At 41.5% G+C, this 25754-nt stretch overlaps 2 protein-coding genes across 3 annotated transcripts in view; one reads left to right on the forward strand and one right to left on the reverse strand.

The window, feature by feature from the left end:
* Positions 1 to 14569, forward strand: part of LOC107387041 (E3 ubiquitin-protein ligase RNF43) — a 97351-nt gene extending 82782 nt beyond the window's left edge. Inside the window, exons 3-9 of the mRNA XM_015961792.3 lie at positions 11155 to 11229; positions 11547 to 11675; positions 11872 to 11973; positions 12072 to 12236; positions 12319 to 12421; positions 12509 to 14008; positions 14386 to 14569. Of these exons, the coding sequence (XP_015817278.3) occupies positions 11155 to 11229; positions 11547 to 11675; positions 11872 to 11973; positions 12072 to 12236; positions 12319 to 12421; positions 12509 to 14008; positions 14386 to 14411 (2100 nt within the window). The 3' untranslated portion in view covers positions 14412 to 14569. The remainder of the gene's footprint in view (positions 1 to 11154; positions 11230 to 11546; positions 11676 to 11871; positions 11974 to 12071; positions 12237 to 12318; positions 12422 to 12508; positions 14009 to 14385) is intronic.
* A 5257-nt stretch (positions 14570 to 19826) lies between these two features.
* Positions 19827 to 24944, reverse strand: hpda (4-hydroxyphenylpyruvate dioxygenase a). Of its 2 annotated transcripts, none has more exons than XM_054730916.2 (14): positions 24827 to 24944; positions 24658 to 24684; positions 24510 to 24572; positions 24273 to 24377; positions 24125 to 24167; positions 23960 to 24042; positions 23075 to 23203; positions 22873 to 22979; positions 21967 to 22044; positions 21589 to 21751; positions 21412 to 21483; positions 21189 to 21311; positions 21000 to 21116; positions 19827 to 20177 (listed from the first exon to the last, which is right to left on the reverse strand). In XM_054730916.2, exons 1-14 carry the CDS (start codon positions 24827 to 24829, stop codon positions 20064 to 20066), a joined length of 1227 nt encoding a protein of 408 aa, XP_054586891.1. In that variant the 5' UTR covers positions 24830 to 24944; the 3' UTR covers positions 19827 to 20063. The 2 variants fall into 2 exon arrangements, with proteins under 2 accessions (XP_054586891.1, XP_015817282.1); XM_015961796.2 differs by having other exon boundaries at positions 23075 to 23164; positions 24827 to 24943.
* Positions 24945 to 25754: the final 810 nt, after the last annotated feature.

Below are 25754 nucleotides of genomic sequence, written 5' to 3' on the forward strand. Positions count from 1 at the left end.
AGTAAGCTACCTCTACATGCAAAAATAACTAACAACCAGCAGACAGGTCTCATCCCCCAACTGCAGGCAGACAGAGCAGGTTCTAGTTTCCCTTCTGCACACTGACCCTGTTTCACTGTGATTCAGGTGGACTGGTGCCAAATGTACCCTCCGCCATCTCCACCCCATCCGCCTTTAACAAGGGTTTGACAAAACACGTTCACAGAGCAGACAGCAAGGCTCTTCAGTGCACAGAGATAGAATGAAACTATTTAGACTCACATTTGCTTGGCATAGACATTCATTAGGCATCCACTGGCCTTGGAGCACAACTTGAAAACAACCGTAGACCAAATAAGGTTCATAAATGTAATCTTCCACAGAGTTAAGCAGATTTTTGTGTTGAGTTCAACTCAAAATGCTCCAACTACCTGCTTAGGAAAACAAGATCATTATTTACTTTTGAAATTCAGAATATTCAGAGAAATCATCACCGCAAACCTGATTTATTGACCTAGCTTTTGATAATAAGGAAAAGGTTTTGTCAAGGTAAAAGAATTTCTGTTTAAAAGTAATTAAAACATATCAAACCCACTGCCACAAAGTTTGGCTTTGTTGTCTTTCATTCCCAGGTATCGCCAAAACCATTCCACCATCTTAAAACCAACCCAGTTCTCTAAATTTATCCAGGGTTCATGATGTGTTTTACATGAACCTTTATAGCTGCTACTGAAATCTATGTTAGTAAAAGTAGGCATTATTTCTCCAAACAGAGGCTACTCAGGGTGCGACCTATCGGCTAAGATACTCATTGCCTTTCCACGTAAAGTAACTACAAAATCACAAAATTAATATCTTTTATTAATTTAATTGTGTTTATTGTGTTGTTTTTTATTATAGTATTTGTATCGTTTTCTTTGTCTCTGAAACAGGGTCAAGAGGAGCAAAAAGTAAAGTATAAATAAATACAGTGTATAATATATACACGTGTGTGTGTGTGTGTGTGTGTGTGTGTGTGTGTGTAATATAAAGTACTCTAAAGAATGTTTAAGTCCTCTAAATTAACCAAACGACTTAGTTGTCGATCAAAGCAGCCAACAGTAATGTTAGTAAGCTTGTCCCGTGATGACGGTAAAATCCCTGACACGCGTTTATGTATTGACAATAATAATACAAACAATAGGGTGCAATTTTTGTTCTTTTGTTTGTATCTGGGTTAACCTCATTTACAGAGTGTGTGTGTTCATTTGTCGCTGCGTCGGTTGTGTACGTGTGTTTGCTTTGCAAAGAGACACGGTTCTCTGCACGGCCTGTTCCAAGAGTGAATTCCTGGAGGCTTACAAGAGCTGTTGAATGAGATGGAGGGTTCGGGACAGGAATGATGGGAGGGAGGAAAAGGGGAGGGGGGGGGGGGGATTCTGTTCTCCTCTGCTCTGCAGGAGGGGTGTCAAGCTCTCACTTACAGGTCTCATTAAATAACAGGATGCTTTATGAAAACAAGAACATTATCTGCCTCTTAAAAGCCCAGGAAAAGCTCTATAATTGGCTTCCCCTGAGTCTCCGTGGTTACGCCCAGGACTAAGATACAGCCTCATTACTATACTGCAGGGGCACAAAAAAAACAGACCCACAAAAATGCGTTTTGCAACTTGTGGGGAGATTACCCCTAAATGAATCTTCTGGTTGACTCCAGTTTGAGAGCAAGTGGCATGAGACAGCTACACGTGGTAATTTATGCACCTGCGGCTTTAAAAAGGTGTCTGGAGATGGTTTAGATCACATTACGCAATATTCTGCTCTTCTCTTTACATTTCTGCTTTCCATCCAACCCATGTGGTTTATTGATTGATTGCTGACAGATGCATCATGATGTTAATCTAACATTTTTAACATAATTCAATTCAGTTCATAGAGAGCCAATTCACAAGAGTCATCTTTAAAGCAAACATTCCAATCGGACCTACTTATCAGTGCATAGTTGTAAAAAACTACGTCAAAACATGAGGCTCAGACAAGTACCGCTACATTTCATATGCATGTGCATGTCATTAATGTTTTTTGTTGAGTCAAAATAGTTGTCATGCTGTCTTTGATTAGGTCGTTACAAAGGTAAGTTTTAGATTTTGCCGTATCAGAAATTCACCAGTAAACTAAAGATCTGGATAAAAACATCGCCAACACATGGATTTCTATTCAAATACAAAATAAAAACCTACAGTGGTCACTGAAATAACTTGAAACTCACAAAATTATTGAAAAATAAATATTTAAATCAACTAATAAAAATCCGACTTTGCTTTTGATTTGTGGTTCATCAGAATTATTTGGCCTGCACAAAAATAAGGTGCCCCTAAGATGGAAACAAATGTGACCAAAGGAACATCAAAGGTGACTTTAGTCTTATCTGGAAAGGTGGACGGTAGTCACCGCGCTGTTTGGTATGAGGGTGTGTAACACACTGAACGTGGAAATCTGAGGACAGAGTTGTCCCAGTAACTTAGAAAGACAATTATGGACTTGCATGTTAAAGGTAACAGCTAGAAGACGATCTTTCAAGAAGCTTTGATGTTTCTAAAGTTGGACATATTAATCGGACCACGTCCATGGGACTGTAGCCCATAGACATGAATACGTAGATGCCCTATTGGGTGCTGGGAAACGTAACAGCGTCACCGCCATATTGGGTGGGCTCCGCATTCTCCAAACCCAACTGGAGTCAACACAGAGTCAGCAACCATGCCCCCTTTTTTTGCAGCCTACGGTTGCAACAACCGGCGCTCTATTGGAAACTGATCACGTGGGATTATTATTGAGTTTTCTCGCCTACCTGTTAGAATTTTACATTTTAATTCGTTTTTGTTTAATTATATTTATGCTTTAATCATCATGCCATACTATATGTCTGACTTTGTGAAAAAGCATGATAAAATGTGTTTTTTAGTTGAGTAAACACCTTCCTCAGTATAAATAAATGCACTGGGGTGTGAATGAGGACCCATCCAAGATGGCAGTCTGCTGCTACACCCGCTCCAATAGGCAGCACCAGTCCACGGGCCGTCTACGTTTATGATGTCAGTGCTGTAGCCAACCTCCCTGGACATGGAGGATGCAAGAAGAGCTATTCCATTTTTCATCAGCTCTGAATAATTAATGTAATAATAGGAAAAGAAAGGTCATTAGCGTATTTGATTAGCAGTGATCTGATTGTTGTGATAATAATAATAATAATAATAATACATCAAACCTATATAGCGTTTTTAGGTCACTCAAAGAGGCTTCACAAAAAATGCAATAAACACATAATAAAACAAAATGAAACATAGTAAACAGACTGGGGGATGCTGGGTTGATCCTAAATGAAAGCCAATTTAAACAAATGGGTTTTAAGCAGTGACTTAAAAGTAGAAAGAGAGACGGCATTCCTGATGTTTAGTGGGAGAGAGTTCCAAAGTGTGGGGACAGCGGCTGCAAAGGCTCGATCCCCCATGGTGCGTTGTTTTGTTTTGAAAGGGGAAAGGAGGTTGGTGTCAGCAGAACGGAGGTGCCGGGAAGGAGAATGGTGATGGAGAAGTTCCATCAGGTAGGATGGTGCAAGGCTATTGACGCATTTGTAAGTGTTGAGGAGCAATTTGTAATGGATCCGGTATGGAACTGGGAGCCAGTGAAGTTGTTTCAGTACTGGAGTAATTTACAACGGCTGTTTGGTAGCGCAGATGGTTGCAGATTCAAAACCCAGCTGCGACCTTATTGCATAGAGTTAGGGTTAGGGAGCATGTTTCCCCCATTCACGTGTAAGTTTTCTTCAGTTACTCCAGTTTTTCTCCCACCGACCAAAAGCACTGCATCACAATATCCACAAATGTAATACATTTTTGGGCCATTCCCATCTGTACCGGGTCGGCCCGGGCCGGGTAGCGTAGGTTGTTTACATATCTGGGTGGCCTGGTATTTTTCCGGGCCAACCAAGGCTCATTCTCAGCCCTCTTCTCGAGGGGGTCTGCTTCAGGCCGACCAGGGCCAACACACCCACTGCTGACAGCAAATTCACACCTTCCATTAGAGCAAGCCTCTGATTGGTGGGTAGAATCAGCCCACATGGGCTTAAGACAAGGATGTGTGGAATCAGCCGGGCCAGGCTGGGGCCGACTGGGGCTACCCGGCCCGGGCCGACCCGGTACAGATGGGAATGGCCCATTAGATGATAGACAGACAGACAGACATGTATATAAATATGTCAGTTGAAAACTCCTGTCTCTGCTACCCTCAACTGTAGTACCAATAAATATATATGTGGATTAGTTTTTATCACATGTAACTTTTAAAAACGCATTTCCAGTTGAATCAAAATGTAAGAAAAGTTTTAGTCAGAACCAAAAGTTATTTAGTAAAATACAACTACACTATTGGTTGTTTCAAACAAATTGCACAGAGAAACAAACAAGTCTGGGAGTTTTTTCTTTTTTTTTTCGTTCTTTCTTGGTCTTGTTAAACTTCTAAGTCTAAGCCTCTAGACCCGTGTTCGGTTTACAGATACGAGCACTAATGACCCTGAATCATTACTGAGAAGTGGCTCGGCCTGTTGTACAGCTTTTCTCCTTTTTGACAGCTTCACTGCGTTTAACCTTCCTGTTAAGGCCCTCGGTGCCCGGCGGAGGGCTCCGTGGGTTAAACGTGGTATGTGTGAGGTGAAGTTTCTCATTGCTGTTGTCGCTGGCAGACACATCAAACCGATGTACTTCACCCACACACACACACACACCCCAGGGTACGGACGCTTGCTGCGTGGTTCTTTGATGTCCCGACGACGTGTTTAGCAAGCGATAATGTATCAGACGACCGCGGTCCCTCTGTCACCTTGTGCTTTGCATTTCAAATGTGTCTAACTGTTCATGAGGGGTTGGGGCTCCAGGTGACCTTTCTAAAATAAGTCTCATCGTGTGCATGAGAATGATGGCAAAGCCCTGTGTGTGTGTGTGTGTGTGTGTGTGTGTGTGTGTGTGTGTGTGTGTGTGTGTGTGTGTGTGTGTGTGTGTGTGTGTGTGTGTGTGTGTGTGTGTGTGTGTGTGTGTGTGTGTGTGTGTGTGTGTGTGTGTGTGTGTGTGTGTGTGTGTGTGTGAAGTAAAAGTAGGAGAAAGGTGTGATTCAGGCCCTTCCTCTCTCAGGCTTAAAACTTTTTTGCTCACCTGCCATGACTTGCCTGACCCCTCCCCCTCCTACCCCTGTGCCATGTGCCCCCTCCCCCAGTTACAGTGGCCCCCACATCAAAGAGCTTGTGTGAGTAATGGATACCCAGTGGGGCCACGCCCTTGCCTCGTTCAGCCAACTCAGAGCAGCCACACACACACACACACACACATGCATGCACACATCAATTACTCACACACAATTAGATCTAAATATACAGTTTCACAAGCTAGGTAAATAATATTTAAAAGCAAAGCTGCATTTATTTTGATGTAATTTACTGAACAGAGTAATCTCAGTTTACAGACTGCTTGTTTATTTCCTTCAATCTGTTTTTTTTTTTTCATTTATAAATTTGAGCCTTCATTCTCATACATATTCATGTTGAATAGTACGTGCCAGGGAATTTAAAGTGAAGTTGGTCCAAGTTCAGGCAGGTCCTGGCGATACGTTCTCTGTGGATCAGTGTCTTTAACCCTTTGGCTGGCAGGCCAGATACTCTGCTGAGCACATTTCTGCTGCGATATCTGAGTGATGCATGTGAAAAAAAAACGTAAACATTTTGGGATATTTGAGTGTAATCTAAAGCATAATTTACTTACATTATGTTATGTTCTTTTTTGTCCCACATGAAGAATAGCTTTCTGATTTTTTGGTATGGTCATAAACAAATTCGTTCTCCAGTGTTTTAGACCAAAAAAGGTCCAAATTTATAAGCCGGAGTAAAACTGTTTAATTATAGGTATGGGATAAAACGTGTAATAATCATAATGATCTCCTGTTTGTTTGCTGTATGTCAATTAAATTCAAGCTGAACCTGTTTGAATGAAATGCTATTTTAATGGGATCACATTTAATTAAACTAAAGTGAACATTAGGGGTTTACATGGACTATTTATTTAGCATGTATTTGGTAAAAAATATTGTTGCATTATGTTGTTATATGATTCATTTATTTATGTGAAATTATGTTGATTTATTTATTTATTTATTTATTACAACAAAGCAGCCCTCCGCTAGATATATGACAGCTCTTTTGGGGTTTTATGTTCTTATTCTTTTGTGAAGTTAACTGATTTTATCACAGATCAACACAGTGAATACGTTTATTTTTTTCCAACTCAAACGCTGCAAATATATTTACTTTATTTTATTTTCGCCCCACGAAATGCAGAACATTAGGTGCAGATTTGTGTTTTAGTATCATCCGATGAGTCTGAAAGCTCAAAACAGCTAAATAAACAGTGACTGTATTACTTCTTTATGAAATTGTGAGTGTAACTTTGACTGAATTAGACATGGAAAGCACTTATTTGCTCTGTCGTCAGTCACCTGGCGAGTCCCAGAGCCTAAATAACGATTTCACGTCTTCAGTGGGGTGTCAGACACATCGCCCCGCTTCCTCGCTGTGTTTCCATACCTGTTTCACTCTCACTCTTCTCTCCCACATGTTATCCCACAGTGTAATGTGCAGTGGGTGAAGTGGGGAGATCTGATAAAGGGATAATGGGCTCACAAAGTTTTCACAAGAGCCATAAAGTTACGGGTAGCAAAGACGACAAATAAAGAGAAACATCATGGAGTTTGTTTAGCGGTAGGATTTATATGGATGCTGTTTCCTGGAGGGCGGTTATAGACGACTCTTTTAGGGGAAGCAGAGAAATTATTTGGTTTTATTTCCAGCATTAAGTCGGCCTCATTTGTGGTTTTTTAAGTCTCTCCAGGTGGCCAGGAGGAGCATTCAAATAGCTCATGGTTGGGTTTTTACTCTTTGTAGATGATGCGGTGTTGCTGCTTTCCTCTGGACCAGACCTCCAGGTTGTTTCCAGGCAGTTTGGAAATGAAAAAATAATATTTTTGTCTGGTTAACTCCTTGTAGAGGACTCTCACCAATATATATTTATTCTTCTCCTTTTTCTGAGCTGACTAACTCTGCTCTTCACTCCACATTAAACTCACGGCAAACACAAACACGTCAACAAGCAAAACATCTTGTCAGGCGACGGGGAAAAGAAGGTTTTCAGCCCTTCCGTTTACAATAAAGACATCAGTGCAGCTTGATTCTGCTCAATGCAATGCCAGGCCTGCCTCATAAACCACATTTTGGCGGGGACGTAAACAAACAGCTCGAACCGGCCGCCCATCGCCAGGGAGGGCAGATCACTGGCTCCTGCTGATGTTCATGCACCACGAGCTGTGGTTAACACAAAGTTTGTGTGAGTCATATTTTGGTGTCAGCTCATCTGACTAGCAGTTCTAAGATGCCGTGCTTAAAATTCAACTTTTTAAAATGTAACTTTTTAGTTTTAAATCAAATGTCTCCATCTGATGGATTCAGCCAGCAGGTCTCCTGGGTTCTCTGCAGTTTAGTTCATTTCGTTTAGCTTATCAGATTCTGGTAAAAGAAACAACTCAAGAATAACGTTGTGATTCTAAAAGTCAGAATAAATTGCAGCCCAGATTATCACCTGCTGAAATTAGAGAGTAAGGAGGTGGCAGTGGAGGCTCTTTAAATAGAAGGAGCTCAGGTGGTGCTGTAAGAAGACCTGTAATTCACACCTGGACCTGTGCATGCTGGGAGGGGGGGGGGGGGGGGGGCTTCCTAGAAGTGAAAGCAGCCTCATTAACAACACGCCTGTGTTTGTCCTGTTGCTTCAAGTGAAGAATGTTTCTATAAATGATAAATGGCCTGTATTTGTATAGCGCCTTCTTTGGGTTCTACAACCCTCCCAAGGCGCTTCACAACACAGTCATCCACTCATTCACACTCTGGTGATGATGAGGCACGATGTAGCCACAGCTGCCCTGGGGCACACTGGCAGGAGTAAGGCTCCCATATGCAGGCGCCACCGGTCCCTCCGACCACCACCAGCAGGCAAGGCAGGTTAAGTGTCTTGCCCAAGGACACAACAGTGCATTATCGGACGGAAGCCAGGATCAAACCAACAACCTTTCAAGTACTGGACAACCCACTCTACCTCCTAAGATACTGCTGCCCTATAGACTCAGTTCAGCTCAGGATGTTATCACTGTCACCATGGCAACTTATAATGCCTCCATCTCCACATGACCTGGGTTGTTGCCACTTTTATCACATTTTAGTTCTGACAACAGAATATCCATAAAAAAGCAACCGTATATAATTTTTATCAGTCTTGGGGATGACGCTTAGCTAAAATTACTCCAAATTTGAGCTCAAAATCTGTTAAACTTGGAAAAATGAATGCAGTGATAAATATTTTATAGTTTGCAGTTGCAAAAAGCTCTCCGCTCCACCTGCTGCTTGATCTGATCTATTCTGTCCTTCCAACCGATTGCTGCCGAACCCTCCTCTCATGTTTTCCCACAGCCCGTCCGTGTTAAAAAAAGAAGCAGCCCTGTTGTAGTTTCCTGGCTGTTAGTTTTTCTGTGATGACGTCTTTGCTGTTTAGCTCTGTAAACCACAGTCATTTCCGACGCTGCAGTTGTTTCTGCGCCGATGCCAGATAGTGTGTAATCACATGTGTCAGGTTGCTCCGTGTGAGGATAAGTGTTTACTTAACCGCAGCAGCCACGTCTGTGACAAACCTGGAGATGTTGAAACGTGTGTTGATAGTCCTCTTAACCGTCTTGTCAGCATCAGACCTGTGTTTTTATTTTTTGCACCATTAAAGTTTAAATATATCTCCTATTAATCACGTAATGAGATCTCTCAGCATGCTTCCAGGTTTGTGGCTTGCTGCAGCCATATGGCTTGGCAGCCATAATCTGAAACCACTACTACTAATACTGAGATATAAAAAGACCACAGTGGTTGTTTAGGAAGTGATATATTCCTGGACTGTGTTGCTGAAGCTCTGATCTGTGTGTTGTGGACTTTGTCCTCCCAGAACGAGCTCAGTGTTGCGAAGGGAACTTTTGAACCCCAGATAGAGCAAATCTCCATTTGTCCAACATCCTGATATTTAATTTCTTTATTTTTTTTTCTATTTCATGTGACCACACCCACATTTGGGCCCATGCATGTGCCGCAGTTACTGTTCTGATGAAACCTCTGCTACAGAGCAGCAAACCTCTTGGTATCTCGCCTGATCGATATTTTAAAAAGAACCAGATGCTGTATTTTGTGCATGGCTGCGTTTGGACCGGACCATTAGTGTGTTGGCTGATGATGGACGTTTAAGAGCAGGTGATGCGACATTAATAAAACCAAGGCTGTTTGTTTTGTTGCTCTTTTTTTCCTCCATAAGCTTTTCTGAGTTTTGGAGTCATGTTGATGGCCTGAACAACATTTACAACATTTCTGAGGCTCTAACTGAGACACAGAAATTTACTATGATAATAAAACATTTTCTATAATATAATATAAATAGGGTAAAAGCAAAAACACAAAACATAAAATAACAAAATAAAAACTATTAAAAAAGTAAGTGGGAAAAAAAATCAAGTACAAAAAAACTAAACCACTTTATTTTTAGAGTGCTTTTAACACGGCATTACAACCGACCAAAGTGCTGTACATGATAAAACAACACAGGCAAAATAGTCAAATGACATAAAAACAAAAGAAAAACCACAAAATACTAATCCACAGATTTTAAATTGAACAACCAAGGTGGAAAGAAAAATGACAAAGTATGACTGTGCTGCAAATGATAAAACAAAAACAAAAATAATATGCATGTTTATACAGATATGTATATGCATTTAACATACATAAATATTTAAAAGGCTAAACGAATCAATACATTCATAACAGACACGGCACAGATAAATATCGAGTGAAAGTAAGAGTTACTGTAGATTATGTTAAATTTTACTGCAGGGAAACTATTCTAATCTATTGTAGCTTTGATAGGTAACGCTGCGTATATACATATATGTAAATATTTAGTTTGTATTTATGTATGTATGTATGTATTTTCATTATTTACATTATTGTGGATCAACCCATGTGGTTATCAGCCAAACCAGGATTGTTTCTGTGTGCAAATGCACACACGTGTTCATGTACCTGTCTGTTAGCTGACTGTCACTCACAGAAAGTAATCATTACACCGACATCTACAGCCGATTCGCTTTGGGAGTCCGCCTGATTCAACATGGCCACCACAGCTACTTGAACTTAGCAAACAGAAAAGAGAGTTTTACAGAAATTAGAGCAGTAGTTGCTAAGAATCCCCAACACATGCATATGCATCCTCACATAATGGAGAGTTAATGAACATTTTGTGCAGAGTGATAATTTTGTGCAAAGATACATGAAACACATTATTTGGTCTGGAAATGATCCATCACCTTTGAAATGATGTCAATCACAAGAGACCTGAAGGAGGAGGAGAGCTTCAGCAGATCCTAGTTTGAATACAAAAATTGTCCTAATTTGCTTGTCGGGCTGATAAAGCACCAACTGAGCTGTTATTCAGCATTTGCCGTGTTTTGTTTTCACAAATGTTCCCCTTTTGTTGTCGGTGGCAAAAAATAACTTATGGGAGAAAAAGTCTGATCAGATAAAGCAGCAAACAATGACAGTCACCCTAAAATGTTTGTTGGACTATTGCTTCAGGTAGAATAACAGCATGACAGAGGCTGTGGCGGGACATGACTGCCTCCTAGTGGTGATGTAAGACACTTGCAAGCTGATTTGTTGTGTCCTTGGGCAAGACACTTAACCCACCTTGCCTGCTGGTGGTGGTCGGAGAGAACGGTGGCGCCAGTGCTCGGCAGCCTCGCCTCTGTCGGTGCGCCCCAGGGCAGCGGTAACTACAATATAGCTCATCCCCACCAGCACGTGAATGTGTGTGTGAATGGGTGAAGGACTGATTGTGTTGTAAAGCGCCTTGGGGGGTTGTAGAACCCTAAGAAGGTGCTATGCAAGTACAGGTCATTTACCAAATTATGACGTAGAGATGGTGTTTGTACTTTGGGCGACGCGTTAAATAAAGGATCACTTTTACAGTGATAATCAGACTGCTCACACGTTTAAAAATGTGACGTTTCTGTCTCCATCAGGCTCGCATGGCGCTGGAGAAAGGAGCTCAGGCTGTGATCTTTGATATCAGTGACGACGCCAATGCTGCTTCTGAGGTGAGCAGCTTCAAACAAAAGTGTTACGTCAGATCAGGAAACTAATTTGAGTATCATACATAGATAACCCGAGCACGTACAAAATGTAGTTTTCAGTTATTATTTCATTTATTAGGTAAGATAAATCAGTCCATTTTTTTTTGTTAGATACTGAAGTTTGTTTTCTGATCAGAAACGTATAAATCACGACCATCAGATCATCTGATTTCTAAAACCTGGCACCAGGACTGGTCACAGGAAAACTCACATCCTACCACTTTCCTGTGCAAGAAAGATGGTGCAGACACACACGGTGCTGTTTTCTGCTTCTTCCACAGTTTCTGGAGACAGAGTCCCTCCCCCATCCAGTTGTTCTGGTGAAGGGGGACAGCGCAGAGAAACTGATGGGTTTGGTCAACAAAAACGAGGAGGCCAATGTGGTTATTGAGATCAAGATCGAGACGCGGGTAAGCATGGGTTTGCTTTTCAGATGATGTCTCATCTTCCTCACCTTCTCTTGCTGGCTGGGAGGTAGCAGAGGAAAACAAATCAGGAGTAACATTCCTGGGTGGCAGCTAGAAGTTGTTAAATATCTTATTTTCAAAGAAAGACCTAGAAGTCTTTTGAACAATTAAAAACGATGTTCTTCTGTTTGGCTTACAGCCCAGTTATGACATGACTATCCTGCTCACCATCATCCTGGTTATTCTCACCATCGTCCTGATCTTTGCTTTACGCTACAAGTGCAAGTCCAACAGAACCTGGGTGAGTGACAGCAGAACCAACGGCTGTGATCCACAGCACACACACACACACATTATCTCTCATAGGTTTTACTGACTCTCCATGTCCCATGTTCCCAGGACTCTGTTCACCAGCAAACCATGCGGGCCATCAATCGACTGGAGACCAGAACGTATCGCTCCCAGAGCTGCTCGCAACGCCATCGCGGGGCCTGGGGCTCAGCCAGCAGCTCCAATTCCAGCCCTGTCTGTGCCATCTGCCTGGAGGAATTTCAGGAAGGGCAGGTACGTAGAGGACCATGGATGTGTGTTTTTTATTTGTATGTTTGGTCAGTTTTAATTGGTTTTTGCATCCCTGCTGGTCCAGAATCTGAGGATTATTTCCTGCGCTCATGAGTTCCATCGAGAGTGTGTGGATCCCTGGTTGCTGCAGCATCGCACCTGTCCCCTCTGCATGCGCAACATCATGGGTGAGGAAACGCATGCTCCCTATTACGTTTGACTGATTTGCTGTTAAAAATGCTCATCTCTTCATTCTAATGGTTGCTGGTCCACAGGAACGGAGCGTCAAGCTCAGAGGACAAGACCCCAGCAGAGTTCAGAGCAAAGCCAGAGGTTCCTGCACCCCCAGCCTTACAGCACCCCTCACAGCCACCTGTTTCCCCAGCACGCCATCCCCTTCTCTATGAGGCCCCACTATCCCAGAGGACCTTCTGGGCCTTACCCCAATCTGGGCCACTACAGTGGCTCTGCTCCCATGGACAGTCAAACACTACACTTCCTCAGCAGTAGGCAGTTGGGTGCAGGGTGTGGGTACCACCTTCCTGTGGAGGTTCCAGGGAGGCCCCACCGGATTGGAGGGAACTGCAGGACTTCTAACCATCACTACTTCTCTCGTCGGTCCTGCAATAACTACCGCTCTTCTTGTCCCGCACAGAGAAACACATCTGGCTCCAGACCGCAGCACAATGTCTCAGTCACACCACCGGGCCATGGAACGGTGGCCCGCAGTCGGCAGGACGAGGGGAGCTGTTCTGGTGGCAGCTACCACACAGAACGCAGTGGGTACTTGGCCGATGGCCCAGCAAGTGACTCCAGCTCTGGTCCCTGTCACGGCTCTTCCAGTGACTCAGTTCTCAATTGTACTGATGTGTCCCTGCAGGGAGTTTATGGCAGCTGGTCCACTTTCCGTAGCTCTCTGAGCAGTGACTATGATCCGTTTGGGTATTACGGGGCAGGTCCTGGGCGTAGCCCTCGCAGGAACAGCCTGGAGGCTGGGGCCCAGGTCCGGCCCAGGTCTCTGGATTCTGTGGTAAACAAAGAAGGCTGCCTTGAAGAGCAGCCACAGACTGTGTTCAGCCACATCCACTACCATCGCCACAGACACCACCACTACGAGGAGGGGGAGCACAGCCAAGGCCTGACCAGAGGATCTGATGAGGAGCAAGGGGCTTGTGCTGCTGCAGCTGGTCCCTCTGCTCCCATCCTGGACAAAGACTCTTCTATGTGCCCCCCAAAGCACAGCCCTTGTCACTGTTCCAAGCCAGACCCCACTGACCGGCCCAGTCCTGGGACAGAGTGTCAGGACAGAGACCCCACAGGACCTCCTGTCCTTATGTCCTCCATTCCCTTACAGCTCCAGCCCCGTTGCTGCCACCAAGGACACGGACACCCTCCTGCTCCTCTGGGACGAGTGGGAGGCTGTCTGATTGACGGCCCCTCTGTTCGCTTCCACCAGAGCCTGGACATGCAGGACGATCATAGCATCCATATCCACTACGGTCAGGGTTCGGGATTCTGCTGCTCTTCGGAGCTGCACCCGGCCCTGCTCCCCGTGCCCCTCATTCTGGACTCGGCAGGGATGGAGGAGTGGCCTTGCTGTGCCGGAGCCCATGTTGTGTGGCAGAAACAGGTGCAGCAGGCCCACTCAGAGCCTCAGCTCATGGGTCCTGGGACTTCTATGGACAGACCTCCCTGCAGGTCTCATCACCACGGGTTCGCTGCGGACCGCACCACAGACATCTGTTTATACTGCCAGTCATTACAGAACAATCAGGGTGAGTTGCACTAACGTGTCTGTCTAAGGTTACTGTTCAGATCACATGAGTTTATAAAGCTTTGGTTGATGTTTGGTCGTAACCTCCAAAAAGAGAGAGAGAGAGAAGCTCATTTTGGTAATAATAATGTTTATTATGGCTTCTGTCATTTTTATCCAACCTCCATTTTTTTCAGCTTAAAATTAAAGTCTTCCAAAAAAATTCACTTTTCATTGACAGCTCAGCATCAGATAAACGTCTGCAGCTGATTTCAGTTGTATTAATCAGCTCTCAGCATTCAAACAGTATTTCTAAAAGAAATGCCAATTCTCCTTATCTAGAAATTCCAAAGGGTGCCGTAGTTGGAATTTAACTCAACATTTTTATCGTTCCCACAGGATCAGAAGAAGAGTCTGGGGTGTGAGAACTTGTTGCATCAATTTTTGCTAAACAGGAGCCAGAATGGAAAAGCTTCTCACAAAAATCCCGCCAGCAGTGCCTTTGTTGGAGTGACACCCTCTCATTTTAGAATAGCAGTCATTTCTTTCTGATATTTAACATGACTACACACTTTATGATGTCAATATGTGAAGATGTGTTGTGTCAAGGGGAAGTGGCTCTCACGCCACTAAAGGTTCCTTCAGCTCAGTTTGCAGTCACAAGTTCCCATGATCCTTGGCGACAACCAACCAATGAATGATCCTGTTTGGGGTGTTTAGCCCACATGAAGTGAAACTGCATCCCTTCATCAGTTGTTCCTTTGACAAAACCACTTGATCCATCGTAAAGGTACCAAGCTTTCATCCTTCGCTGAGTCCAGTCTCAGCTGAGAGAAACCCTTCTCTCCAGCCTACCTCAGCTCAAGCTTCTTAACTCGCCTAACCTTTAAAGGTACTGCTGTAGTGGATTTCTTTTACCTTTCTTCTCACAGCTTGTGTAGCTTCCACAAACTGAACAGAAAGTTATCCTCTTGACAGTCCAAGTCCCTCAGCCCCTTCAGAAACAAGAGTTCGCCAAGGTTCCTCGGCCTCATGCAGGCCTCGTTTTCATTATTTCAACAATGGCAGCTGTTTTCATCTTTGTCTTTTTTTTTTTTTTTTTTTTTTTTTGTAGTTTGAAACTTTTTTATGCTTCAGACAAACTGGTCTGACTGAATAACAACTTTGTCATTACAAGCTATAGCCACATTTTTGTTGTTTGTCAGGTTACTTCAGTGCTGTTATGGTCCTTGGGCAGCAGCCCAGTCAGAAGGATGACAATCAGATCTTCTGTTCTTCTTACTCATTGTGTTGTGTTTTATTGTCTTTTGCAAAGTTTTTCTTGTCTTCCAGATTTTAGAGTGATAGGGAAGTGTTTTACAGCAACTACATAAAGAAAACATCTCTCTTGTCTCTAAGGAAAGCCGTGCCATGCAGATGTAAAATGTTAGCTCACTGTCGATGACGCCAGTTTTATAAAAACTTGTTTTTTTAATGATAATTTCTAACAAAAATGGGCAGAGCCTGATAAATGTCTCAGGACCAGTCAGAATTCTACAAAAATATCTTTCTGAAATCAAAAATGTTTTTTTATTCTTTAAATAAAGAATTTGCACATTTTGACAAATTAATATTCAAAACAAACTTAAAAAAAGAAAATTGATTAAGTTTAAAGTGTGTGTTACCTAGTAATCCCATATAGCTGCTTAAATAGGCAGACTATGTAAATGAAACCTTGCTGTGCCATTTAAATCTGGATTTAACTGCAAAAAAAAAAAAGCTGAGATGGAAAATAAAATCTGTTTAAATTCTCTGAAACCCATTAAACAGAAAAATGGATTATTTTGTTGTTTGCAGACAGTCAAAGGGCTTTTGGGTATTACGGCATAGCCAGTAGCACTTATAAATCCTCGCATGTGCCTTAATTATTCATTCAATCTCTATCAGTAGACTCCCAACACGTAGCTCTTACCTGTCAAACCAAAGAAGCGTTATAAGGATGATATCATGTATAACGTTACAGTAATTATTTGAGGCAATCATGCAAAATGCATCAGCTGCAGTTATATTTTTTGACAAATACCTCACTTGGAATGTGTCGGCACAGCTTTTCTTTATATAAAACATGAGGATTTCCTGTTTTGTGCCCAGACAGTCCCAGGGACTGAGATAATGACTGAATTTTAAGCAGCACTTTTGCTTAAGCAGATTGTATTTGTCAAAAACAACAAATGACATCAGTGTAAACCAGCCCATAATCATCAGCTTGTAGCATTTACCTCTGAATGTCTGGTGGTGTGTCATCCTGTTCTGGCTCTTTCTCATTGTTTGTTTGTTTTTCTTCTGTTTTGCAAGAATTATGAGCTGGAACTGCCTTTTTTTAGTAAAGTAAAGTAAAGAATAAAGGTCCCTCCAGAACTCTAAGGGATATTGTATGTCAGTATATTTTGGATACTTTTGTGTAAAAAAAAAAGAGAACAACAAACCCAGAAATGAAATAGTGTTGTATTTTAATATATATATATATATATATATATATATATATATATATATATATATATATATATATATATATATATATATATATATATTAGAACATTTCAATATAGTGACCAGTCACTAATATATTTATTTACTAATATATTTATCCATTTTGTCCAGATGTCAAAGAATGGTTTCTGTATAGACTGAATGTTTCTGTATGGAAACTGACTGGTGCCATCACAAATGTATCAACCTGTCTTCATTCCAGTTATATGCAAATAAATTATTTTGAAATAACACTTCTGTGCTAAGTTTATTTATTTATGTGTTCCAAAAATTGTCATTATTTGAGATAGTTAAATCACAGACCAACAGTCTGAAGCCTCTTCTTATGAAAATGTATCCCAGAAGACAAATTTGGGAGTTTTCTGGAGAATTCTGGAAAAGTCTGCTGGTTGACTGTGAGCTTGTGGACCATAAACAGGAAACACGCCACATTCATGAGAATCAACTATGACATTTTTAGGATGATGCCCTCAATTCAGTTCAATTCAATTTTATTTATATAGCGCCAAATCACGACGAGAGTTGTCTCAAGGCGCTTCACATAGTAAACATTCCAATACAGGTCAGTTCATTAAGCCAATCAGAAAAAATGTTTCCTACATAAGGAACCCAGCAAATTGCATCAAGTCACTGACTAGTGTCAGTGACTTTACAGCAATCCTCATACTAAGCAAGCATTTAGCGACAGTGGAGAGGAAAACTCCCTTTTAACAGGAAGAAACCTCCAGAGGATCCTGGCTCAGTATAAGCAGCCATCCGCCACGACTCACTGGGGATCAATTAGACAGAGCACACACACACACACACCAAGGTTCATTTTATGAAGCTTTCTGAATTTGCTGAATACCTGCAACTTCTAATTTACCCCAAACCACTTCTGGCAATACAGTGTCCAGAAGTAGTAAGATTAATACCTTTATCAGAAACCTGCCATATCCAGTCTATAAATGTCTACTGCCCTCTGATGGACATTTTACTAGTGACAAGGGCCAATTTTATTTCTTCATTGTGGGAAAAGGTGTAGATTAATGAATAGTAAATAGATGTGGTTGACTGAAAAAAAAACATTTTTAAATTGGTACTTCTGATTATAATCAGTCCCTCTGAGTTGTACATGCAGGCTGAACATGAAACAGTGTTCCACACCTATCTCCTGCATTAGCTTCTGACAGAAAATAGTCGGCGAAACACTACGATTTGAAAATCCTTACGGATCTATGTCACACAGTGAATTTGCATTCATGGACTCGCTCATCTTGGTTTGCGCCCACCCACAAGAAGGCTTTTTTTTTTGCAGCAAGGAGAGATAGCATAGTGTCTTGGTGATAGTGACTTTGTAACATGGGTTAACGCCTTCTGTTGCCAATCAGGGGGCCCTCTACCCCAGGAGCGGTGGTCGACTGTAGCTTCCTGGGCGCTCTATAGGTGGGGGTCTATGCTCCCCCTCCACTGAGCGCCCTGACTTAGTGTGGAAGACCTGATGCTACCGGGGCAGACGGCTCCTCTGATGGCGTTTCCTTGCCTTACCTTACTTGGCTCATCTGGACTCAGCCAAATATAATTTTTACTTGTGTGTGTGTGTGTGTGTGTGTGTGTGTGTGTGTGTGTGTGTGTGTGTGTGTGTGTGTGTGTGCGTGCGTGTGTGTGTGTGCGTGCGTGTGTGTGCTTGCATATGTCTGTTAATGTTTTTAACCTGTTATGGGAATCGGGTCATTTTGTAAAGCAGTTTGAGTAGCACTTTGTTTGAAAAGCGCTTTATAAATAAATCTGATTGATTGATTGGTTAATTGATTGATTGATTGATTGATTGATTGGTTGATTGATTGATTGATTGATTGATTGGTTGATTGATTGATTGATTGATTGATTGATTGATTGATTGATTGATTGATTGATTGAATGAATGAATGAATCAGAAGGTGTGTGAGGTGTGTGTATATCATTAATAATAAAGAGCAATCCTGTTTTTTTCAGTCCACCTCTGCACCAGCAAACGCATGCATTTCAGAACAGGAGCATCGTGGCATTTTTAATGACTCATAAGGCATCGATTTACACAAAAAGAAGATAAAATATTCTTTCAAGGTTCAAATATCCCCTGCAAATGTATTACATAAACAAGTAAACCACACATTTAAGAAATCAGCATTAGCCAATACACAGTTTTTTTATTTTCATTTCATATCTCAGGCTTTAAAGGGTTGAATGTCTTTCTGATCAGTGTTTAGGAGAGCAATGGTTGCCTTTTTAGGTTTTGATCTACTAAATAATTATTAAAGAAACTTGTAATTTCAAGTAAAAATGTAAACCAGTAAATCTAGAAATTTAAAAAAAACGCCTGACCAACTATTTTAGGTATTTAAAGAAGCTACTGTTTAGAACTTTTGTAACTTTGTTTACTGTTTAAAATCCATGCTTTTAATTTGAAGGGACAAGTTCCTGTTTAACATTTAGTTGAAGTCAGCTTAGCTGCATTTTGATTAAACCACTTGGGTGTTGATGGGTTTTCGTTATTAGCAGCCTCTTGATAAAGGAACAAGGTACATTTATGAAGCGAATAATTTGTATGACTAAAGTTTTACATGTATTTGTTTCTGTGCCAAAGCTACATTTGTTGTAAGTTATTGTTCAACAGTTGGAAGTATGGAAATTAGCTTATAGTTTACATGCTGTTTTGTACACTCCAGTTCTTAATGTGAAATGTATGAGTGTTATTAGTAAACAAAAAACAAGCAAAAAACAATTCGATTTAAAAAAAGACGTTTGTGATTACCTTCCATTACTGTTGTCTTACTATCATTACTATTTATACCATGTAGTATAATTAACTCATATTCCACGAGTTGGGACTTGAGCAGCTGATATAGAATTTTACAAAGTAGCTGGATTGCTTTATAATTACTGATAGGTCCCATCTGGTATCAAACTGCCATGGTTTTATGCACCTTCCTACTGGTGGTGGTCGGAGGGACTGGTTTGCGCCAGTGCTCGGCAGCCTCGCCTCTGTCAGTGCGCCCCAGGGCAGCTGTGGCTACATTGTAGCTCATCCCCACCAGTGTGTGAATGTGTGTGTGAATGGGTGAATGACTGATTGTGTTGTAAAGCGCCTTGGGGGGTTCCAGGACTCTAGAAGGCGCTATATCAAATACAGGGCATTTACCATTTTACCATTTACCATATGTTCAGTGTCATTCCACCTTATTACACATGACTTAGTGTGGAAATCAATGGTTTTGGCGTTTATCTTCTAGAAAGATGAATGGAGTCTGTCGTTTAAAACAAAAACCAACGTAAATGAAAACTATTATATATAATTTTTGCTTGATTTAATTTTTGTTTCTCAAACCACATGACATAAAACATATTAACACGTCTTCATTTAGCCAATTGCAGCTCAGCCTACTTAGTTCTAAAAGCGAATGTGGTAATGCTTGAAGGATGTAACATGAAGATTTCCAACACTTTTGGTTTTCCTCAGTTGTGGTGAGCGTTGTTTATTTCTGAAACACGTCCTGCAGCCTCAGCATGGTTTGGTGGCAGTCAGAGGATCAGCGAAGGGCTTTGGCCTGCCCTTCAGGTGTCAGCACAGTGAGGTTTCCCCTGGCATCTTGGTCGTTTTCGATGGCCTCAAAGAGAGACTTGAAGTTTCCAGCCCCAAAACCCTAAAGGCAGAACACACACACACACACACATGCAGATGGCTAACTACCCAAAGATATGCCTTCTTCTTTGCCATTTGTCATATTTCAAGAAGTTGTCTCACTGACAGCATTCAGCTTCAATACTTTGAAGTCAGATCACAAAAAGAAGATAAAATATTCTTTCAAGTTTCAAATATCCCCTTGGCTCTCACCAGAAGCAGCACTTACTGTGAAATCACCAATTAATCATGTAAATATTTTAATGATGATCCAACGATCGAGTGTTAGTGGCATGTCTGATGGAGTCTTTGCTGTGGTTTTCTACTCAGATTCTCACTTTCATCCACATCAGTGCGCTCTGGAGAGTGACAAGATGCGCCTGCTCTGACAAGCAGAACGGGTGCTGAGTGTCATAAATTAGGTGCCACAGGGTGCAACCCAATCCACAGATCCCCCTCACTGTGGAGAAGTGAGCCTTTTAATCTGCATCTGTGATAGATTTACTGAGCTTTTACAAGTGGGTGGATCTTGGGGTGTTTGCTCTGTGTGGGAGCTGTAAACAGGTGTTCAGGCAGCTCCCGTTCTGCCTCTTCAATGGGAAAAATGATCACAAGCCCGGAAATTCAGTCAAGGATAACCATTCATCAATAGCTGGCATCTGGCCAGTCTGTCACAATTTTTTACAGCTATTGAGTCCAGCATTTATGTATGATCCCCCCCCTTTTTAAAGCTTATCTATTGTTCCTATTTGTTGTTTGTGGTTTTTATTTATGTGGGGAGGTCAGGGCTGCAGGGCTTCATGGGATGGAGAACATGTAGAGTGAATACTAACTGGTCACTTACAAAGTGGTTATTCCTCTGAATGACCTCCAAGAAAAGTGTCGGTCTGTCCTGCACAGGTTTGGTGAAGATTTGAAGAAGGTAGCCCTTGTCATCGAAATCAACTAAGATTTTCAATGCCTATAAAACAACATAGAATAAATGTTATTATGTTACAAAGGTTTGCTTAAGGAAGCTTGAACTATTCCTCACCTGTAAGTGGTCGAGATCCTCTTTCACCGTGATTTTGGCGCTCTTGAGTTTCTCCCGCAGGGTGTCATAGTACGTGTCAGGAGCTGAGAGGAACTCCATTCCTCGTTCACGTAGTTTTGTTACCTGGTTAATTAAATGTTTTTTTTTAAAGACGCAGGATATAATTTGTGCTTTACAGAGATGTGATTTTGAAAAATGTAGAAATCAATCAAAACGGACTCACAGACTGAATAATGTTTGACGTGTTCAGGGCGATGTGCTGAACGCCTGCTCCACCGTTATAGTCCACGTATTCCTATGAACAGAGGAACTGCTCACTAAATATTTCTATAGTTGTTCTCTGGGATGTTTGTACCTCCAGTTGCTGGAAACCATGAGGCTGAAAGGAAATGAGCCCCACCTGGATTTGAGACTTCTTTTTCCCCTGGGCAGGTTCATTGATGGGCATCTTTATGGTCTCTTCATAGTTGGTCACCACAATGGACCTCAGTGCACTGTACTGTGTGTGGATCTGCTTGTCATCTATTGACCAGAACCGATGGAACAGCAGACACTTCTGATACCTGAAACATGAACAAGGTAATTGTACTTTCCTTCAAAATGTTTCATGAACAGAATGGAGACTTTTAATTTATTTGAAGCAGTAGTTTTCTGTCGAGGCATGCCTTTGTGCCCTAGCATGACACCCTAACAGCGGTGGAGTGTTTACATTGTCCTCTAACCTTGTGTGACTGCCGGACATGTAGCGAGTGTACGTGCACTCCATCAGGAATCTTACCAGTCAGAAATTGGCACCATTTGGTCATCTGGCTGGTTTCCCACAATGTGGTCGATGAAGTTCAACCCTGCTGGTGGACTACAGAGAGAAAAGGGGAAAAAGCAGTGGATGGGTATTTTTCCATGAAATCCCAGCAAGAAACAAATTAAAATAAATTCTACCTAAACATCACATGGGTGGATATTTTCCTGTGACACATTTACATGACCTAAAGAGACTGTGTAGTTTTTACTGTTCATCTCTGGTAATATCTGTGGAAATGTTGTTCAAAAAAATTAAATGATGCCCAGTTGTTGAAAAATACTTGTGGCTTTGTAACGAAAAAAATTGGGTCTAAAATACATGGGAGCGGGTCTAAGTCTCTGGGCGACGCCATGTTTCCTTCTACAGGTTCCCGTGAGGACAAAATGCATTTACTGATTTGTAACAAATGGTTACAAAACTGGGCTGCACAGTGGCGCAGTGGTTAGAGCTGTTGCCTTGCAGCAAGAAGGTCCTGGGTTCGCTTCCTGGCCTGGGATCCTTCTGCATGGAGTTTGCATGTTCTCCCTGTGCATGCGTGGGTTCTCTCCGGGTACTCCGGCTTCCTCCCACAGTCCAAAAACATGACTGTTAGGTTAATTGGTCTGTCTAAATTGTCCCTAGGTGTGAGTGTGTGTGTGCGTGATTGTTTGTCCTGTGTGTCTCTGTGTTGCCCTACGATGGACTGGCTGTCTGTCCAGGGTGTACCCCGCCTGATTGCCCGTTGACCAACCTATCTTCCATTAAAAAAAAAGCTTTTTTTTTTCTTTACACCTTTTTATTATTTCCAATTTCTGACTGCAAACCAGCTCGACCACAAAGTCACATTAATGAGTCCCACGTTGATTTTTATACATCTTTGTATTAGAAGCTTTTAAAACTCACAGTTTGGCTAACAGGGGATCCCTGAAGAGGGGCTCCTTGTAGCTCGGCAGGAAAAGGCCCTTGTACGGTTCAAGGTTCTCAATGAGTGTATGAGTCGTGTCGCCATACTGGGGATAAAACATCCACACAGCATCATTATGCAGTTCCAGCTGCATGTGTGTATTTACCCAAGGCTTCTAAAAGTGAATCACCCTTTATGTACCGTCTGAATCACAGCATACTTGACCCTCCCGTGGCTGTCCTGCTCCACCCAGGGTTCCTTCACAATAGCAGCTCCTCGCTCCCTTGCTGTCTGTGAAAAGGTGGCGGGGGGAAAAACAGGAGTTTCAGCCTGCTTGGAGAGAGAGCTGGTGACTAATACCCTCCAGTGGCTACAAAGGGAATATCTTTTTGACTATGAATTTATTGTTCTGCAAATATCAGATTTCCTGCTGTGAGCTCTGCAGACTTGGTAGTGATCCTGTAACTTTGAGATTTCCAACAGTCAACAGACTCCGTTTGTCTAAACCTTCGTTTTGACCTTGACTGCGGTAAAAAGTTCAGACGAGTAGAATCAGTCCCAGTGCAAAGCTGGCATGTTTGCCCAGATTTCAACACGCTGTGTGTATAATGTATAAAAAACTGCTTAACTTGAGTAAAAACAAGCTAAAATGAGAGCAGTGGACAAATCTATAATCCCAGCATCTCCCGTTACCCAATAGCTGCTGTTGCTCAATGGTGTATAAACAAGTAAGGAAATCTACTGAACTTTTCCACATATTTAAGGGACTTTTTTTTACCTAGTTTCTTTTCTTTATTGCTCTACTTTTATGAGCCGACTTTTTTCATTTCTCTGCATTTATTTTATCAAGCAGCAAATTTCACCAACAAATGAATTGAACTGACACTAAAGATAAATGTAAATAAATCATATTTAATTGCATACAAAATTAGGCTTCTTATGCATAAAAGAACATATAAATACGTTTTAGGCCTTATATAACTGCACCTAAACAGTTAATGTTTGGTTATTTGGAATTTTACTTGGCTAATGTTTAATACTTTTACATTTTTAAATAACGTGTCCATCAGAACCCGCCTGTTTTACCTTGACTAAGAAATCACAGTCTTCCACCTGGAAAGCAATGTCTTTCACTCCATCTCCATGCTTGATCAAATGCTCCCCCATTTCTGAATTTGGAACAAAAGCATGATGAAAGCTGAATGTCATGTTCTTTGATGTAATCTCACATGTCCAACGGAGCAAACGTGCCTTTGTTTCCAGGGTTTAGGGGAGATTGAAACACAAAGATTATCTGCAGAAGAAGAGGTGGAGGTGAAGGTTGAGTTTTTGCCAGAGATGGATCAGGTGTAAACCGGTGTAAACTCAAAACAATACATGAAAAGGTTGTACTCCATACCTTATCCTGTCTGATGGCATGGGACACCACCTCCCGGCTGCCAGTCTCCAGACCCTTGTAGGCCAGAGGCTCAAAGCCCATCTTATCGCAGTAGAACGAGGCTGCCTGTGCAGTAATGGGTTGGTGGAGAAAATGTTTAATGAACTTCAACTAAAAGAAACCAAGTTTGCTTCCTTCTATTGTGCAGAACTAGAATAAAACTATAAATGTCCTGTTTGTGACAGTTTGGACACTAACCTGCTTAGCATTGCCAACCCAGAAGGTAACATGATGAAACCTCAAAAACTTTCCCCTTGCATGCTAAAAAGTAAAGTAGAAGAATAAGAATAACTAAATATATACATCTCATTCAAGCTCCTGGCTCAGTAGAAAAATGAAAGCTCACCTTCTCGCCCTTATCTGTGTAGCTTGTCTAAAGGAAATGAAGATATAGTTTATTAGAACTTCATTAGCAATATTTTATATTTTTAATGTCTTATCATCACAGTAACCCAGCTGTGAGACCATCCAGTGTCCCTCAGCTCATTATCGGTGTCTATAATGGAGTCTCTTACCATGTTGTGATGGCAGATGGGTCTCAGCTCAGAGAGAGAGATCAAAAATCAACCTGCAGATAAGTACTGACCTGATGACCAGCTGTGATTGGTCCTAGAGAATCTACACCCACCTGTCTGCCCCCTCGCTCTTTGTTAGTTAAAAGGTTCAGTTACAGTAATCCAGATTACTGTATGTCTCTTCTTGTGGAACCGGTGTCTCAACAGACATAGGCACTAATGATTGACACCGCGGCTGCAGAGAGGGTGGGCAGACAAAAATAATGATGTTACTACACCTCACACATAACTTATTCAAAATGCCAAACTTCATAAAGATATGAAAATATATGTACAATGTAGAAATGATAAGGCTAGTAGAGTAGCGTAGTAAAGTGCGAGTAGAATAAAACAAAACTAAACAAAAATGCAAATATAGTTAAAATATACATAAATCTGCTGATCCTAGACAGATGTGCCCTAAAATCTCTTGTTTCTGGTTTCCATCACCAGAGGGAGCAAAGTCGCTTGATATAAATGACAAAAATTAGAACAGGTGTGTGATCTGATTTTAGATCACCACAGTGTAGTGGATCACTACACAAACAATTATTTTTAGTTATTTAAACAATCACATTACTAAATTGATACTATATAATTATTTAATTAATCAAATAATGAAATTTTTAATTTGTGGGAAAAAAACCATGAAAAAATGTTTATTTTCTGTTAAAGATAATGACGTTTGAAGAAAGTTTTGATTTAATATTTTGATTTAATGTTTCAAAACGTAAATGTTTTTCTTTGAAACAATTTATTTTTTCCTTTTTCAGAAAAAATACACATTTAAATAAAATGCATTTACAGGCACATTATTTATTTCCCCGCTTTTCTTCTCGTTTTATATGCGTTTGTGTTTCTGCTCGGCTGTGGGCTGTACCCGATGGCT

This window comes from Nothobranchius furzeri, chromosome 10 (assembly GCF_043380555.1).
Source record: "Nothobranchius furzeri strain GRZ-AD chromosome 10, NfurGRZ-RIMD1, whole genome shotgun sequence".
Taxonomy (NCBI): Eukaryota; Metazoa; Chordata; class Actinopteri; order Cyprinodontiformes; family Nothobranchiidae; genus Nothobranchius; species Nothobranchius furzeri.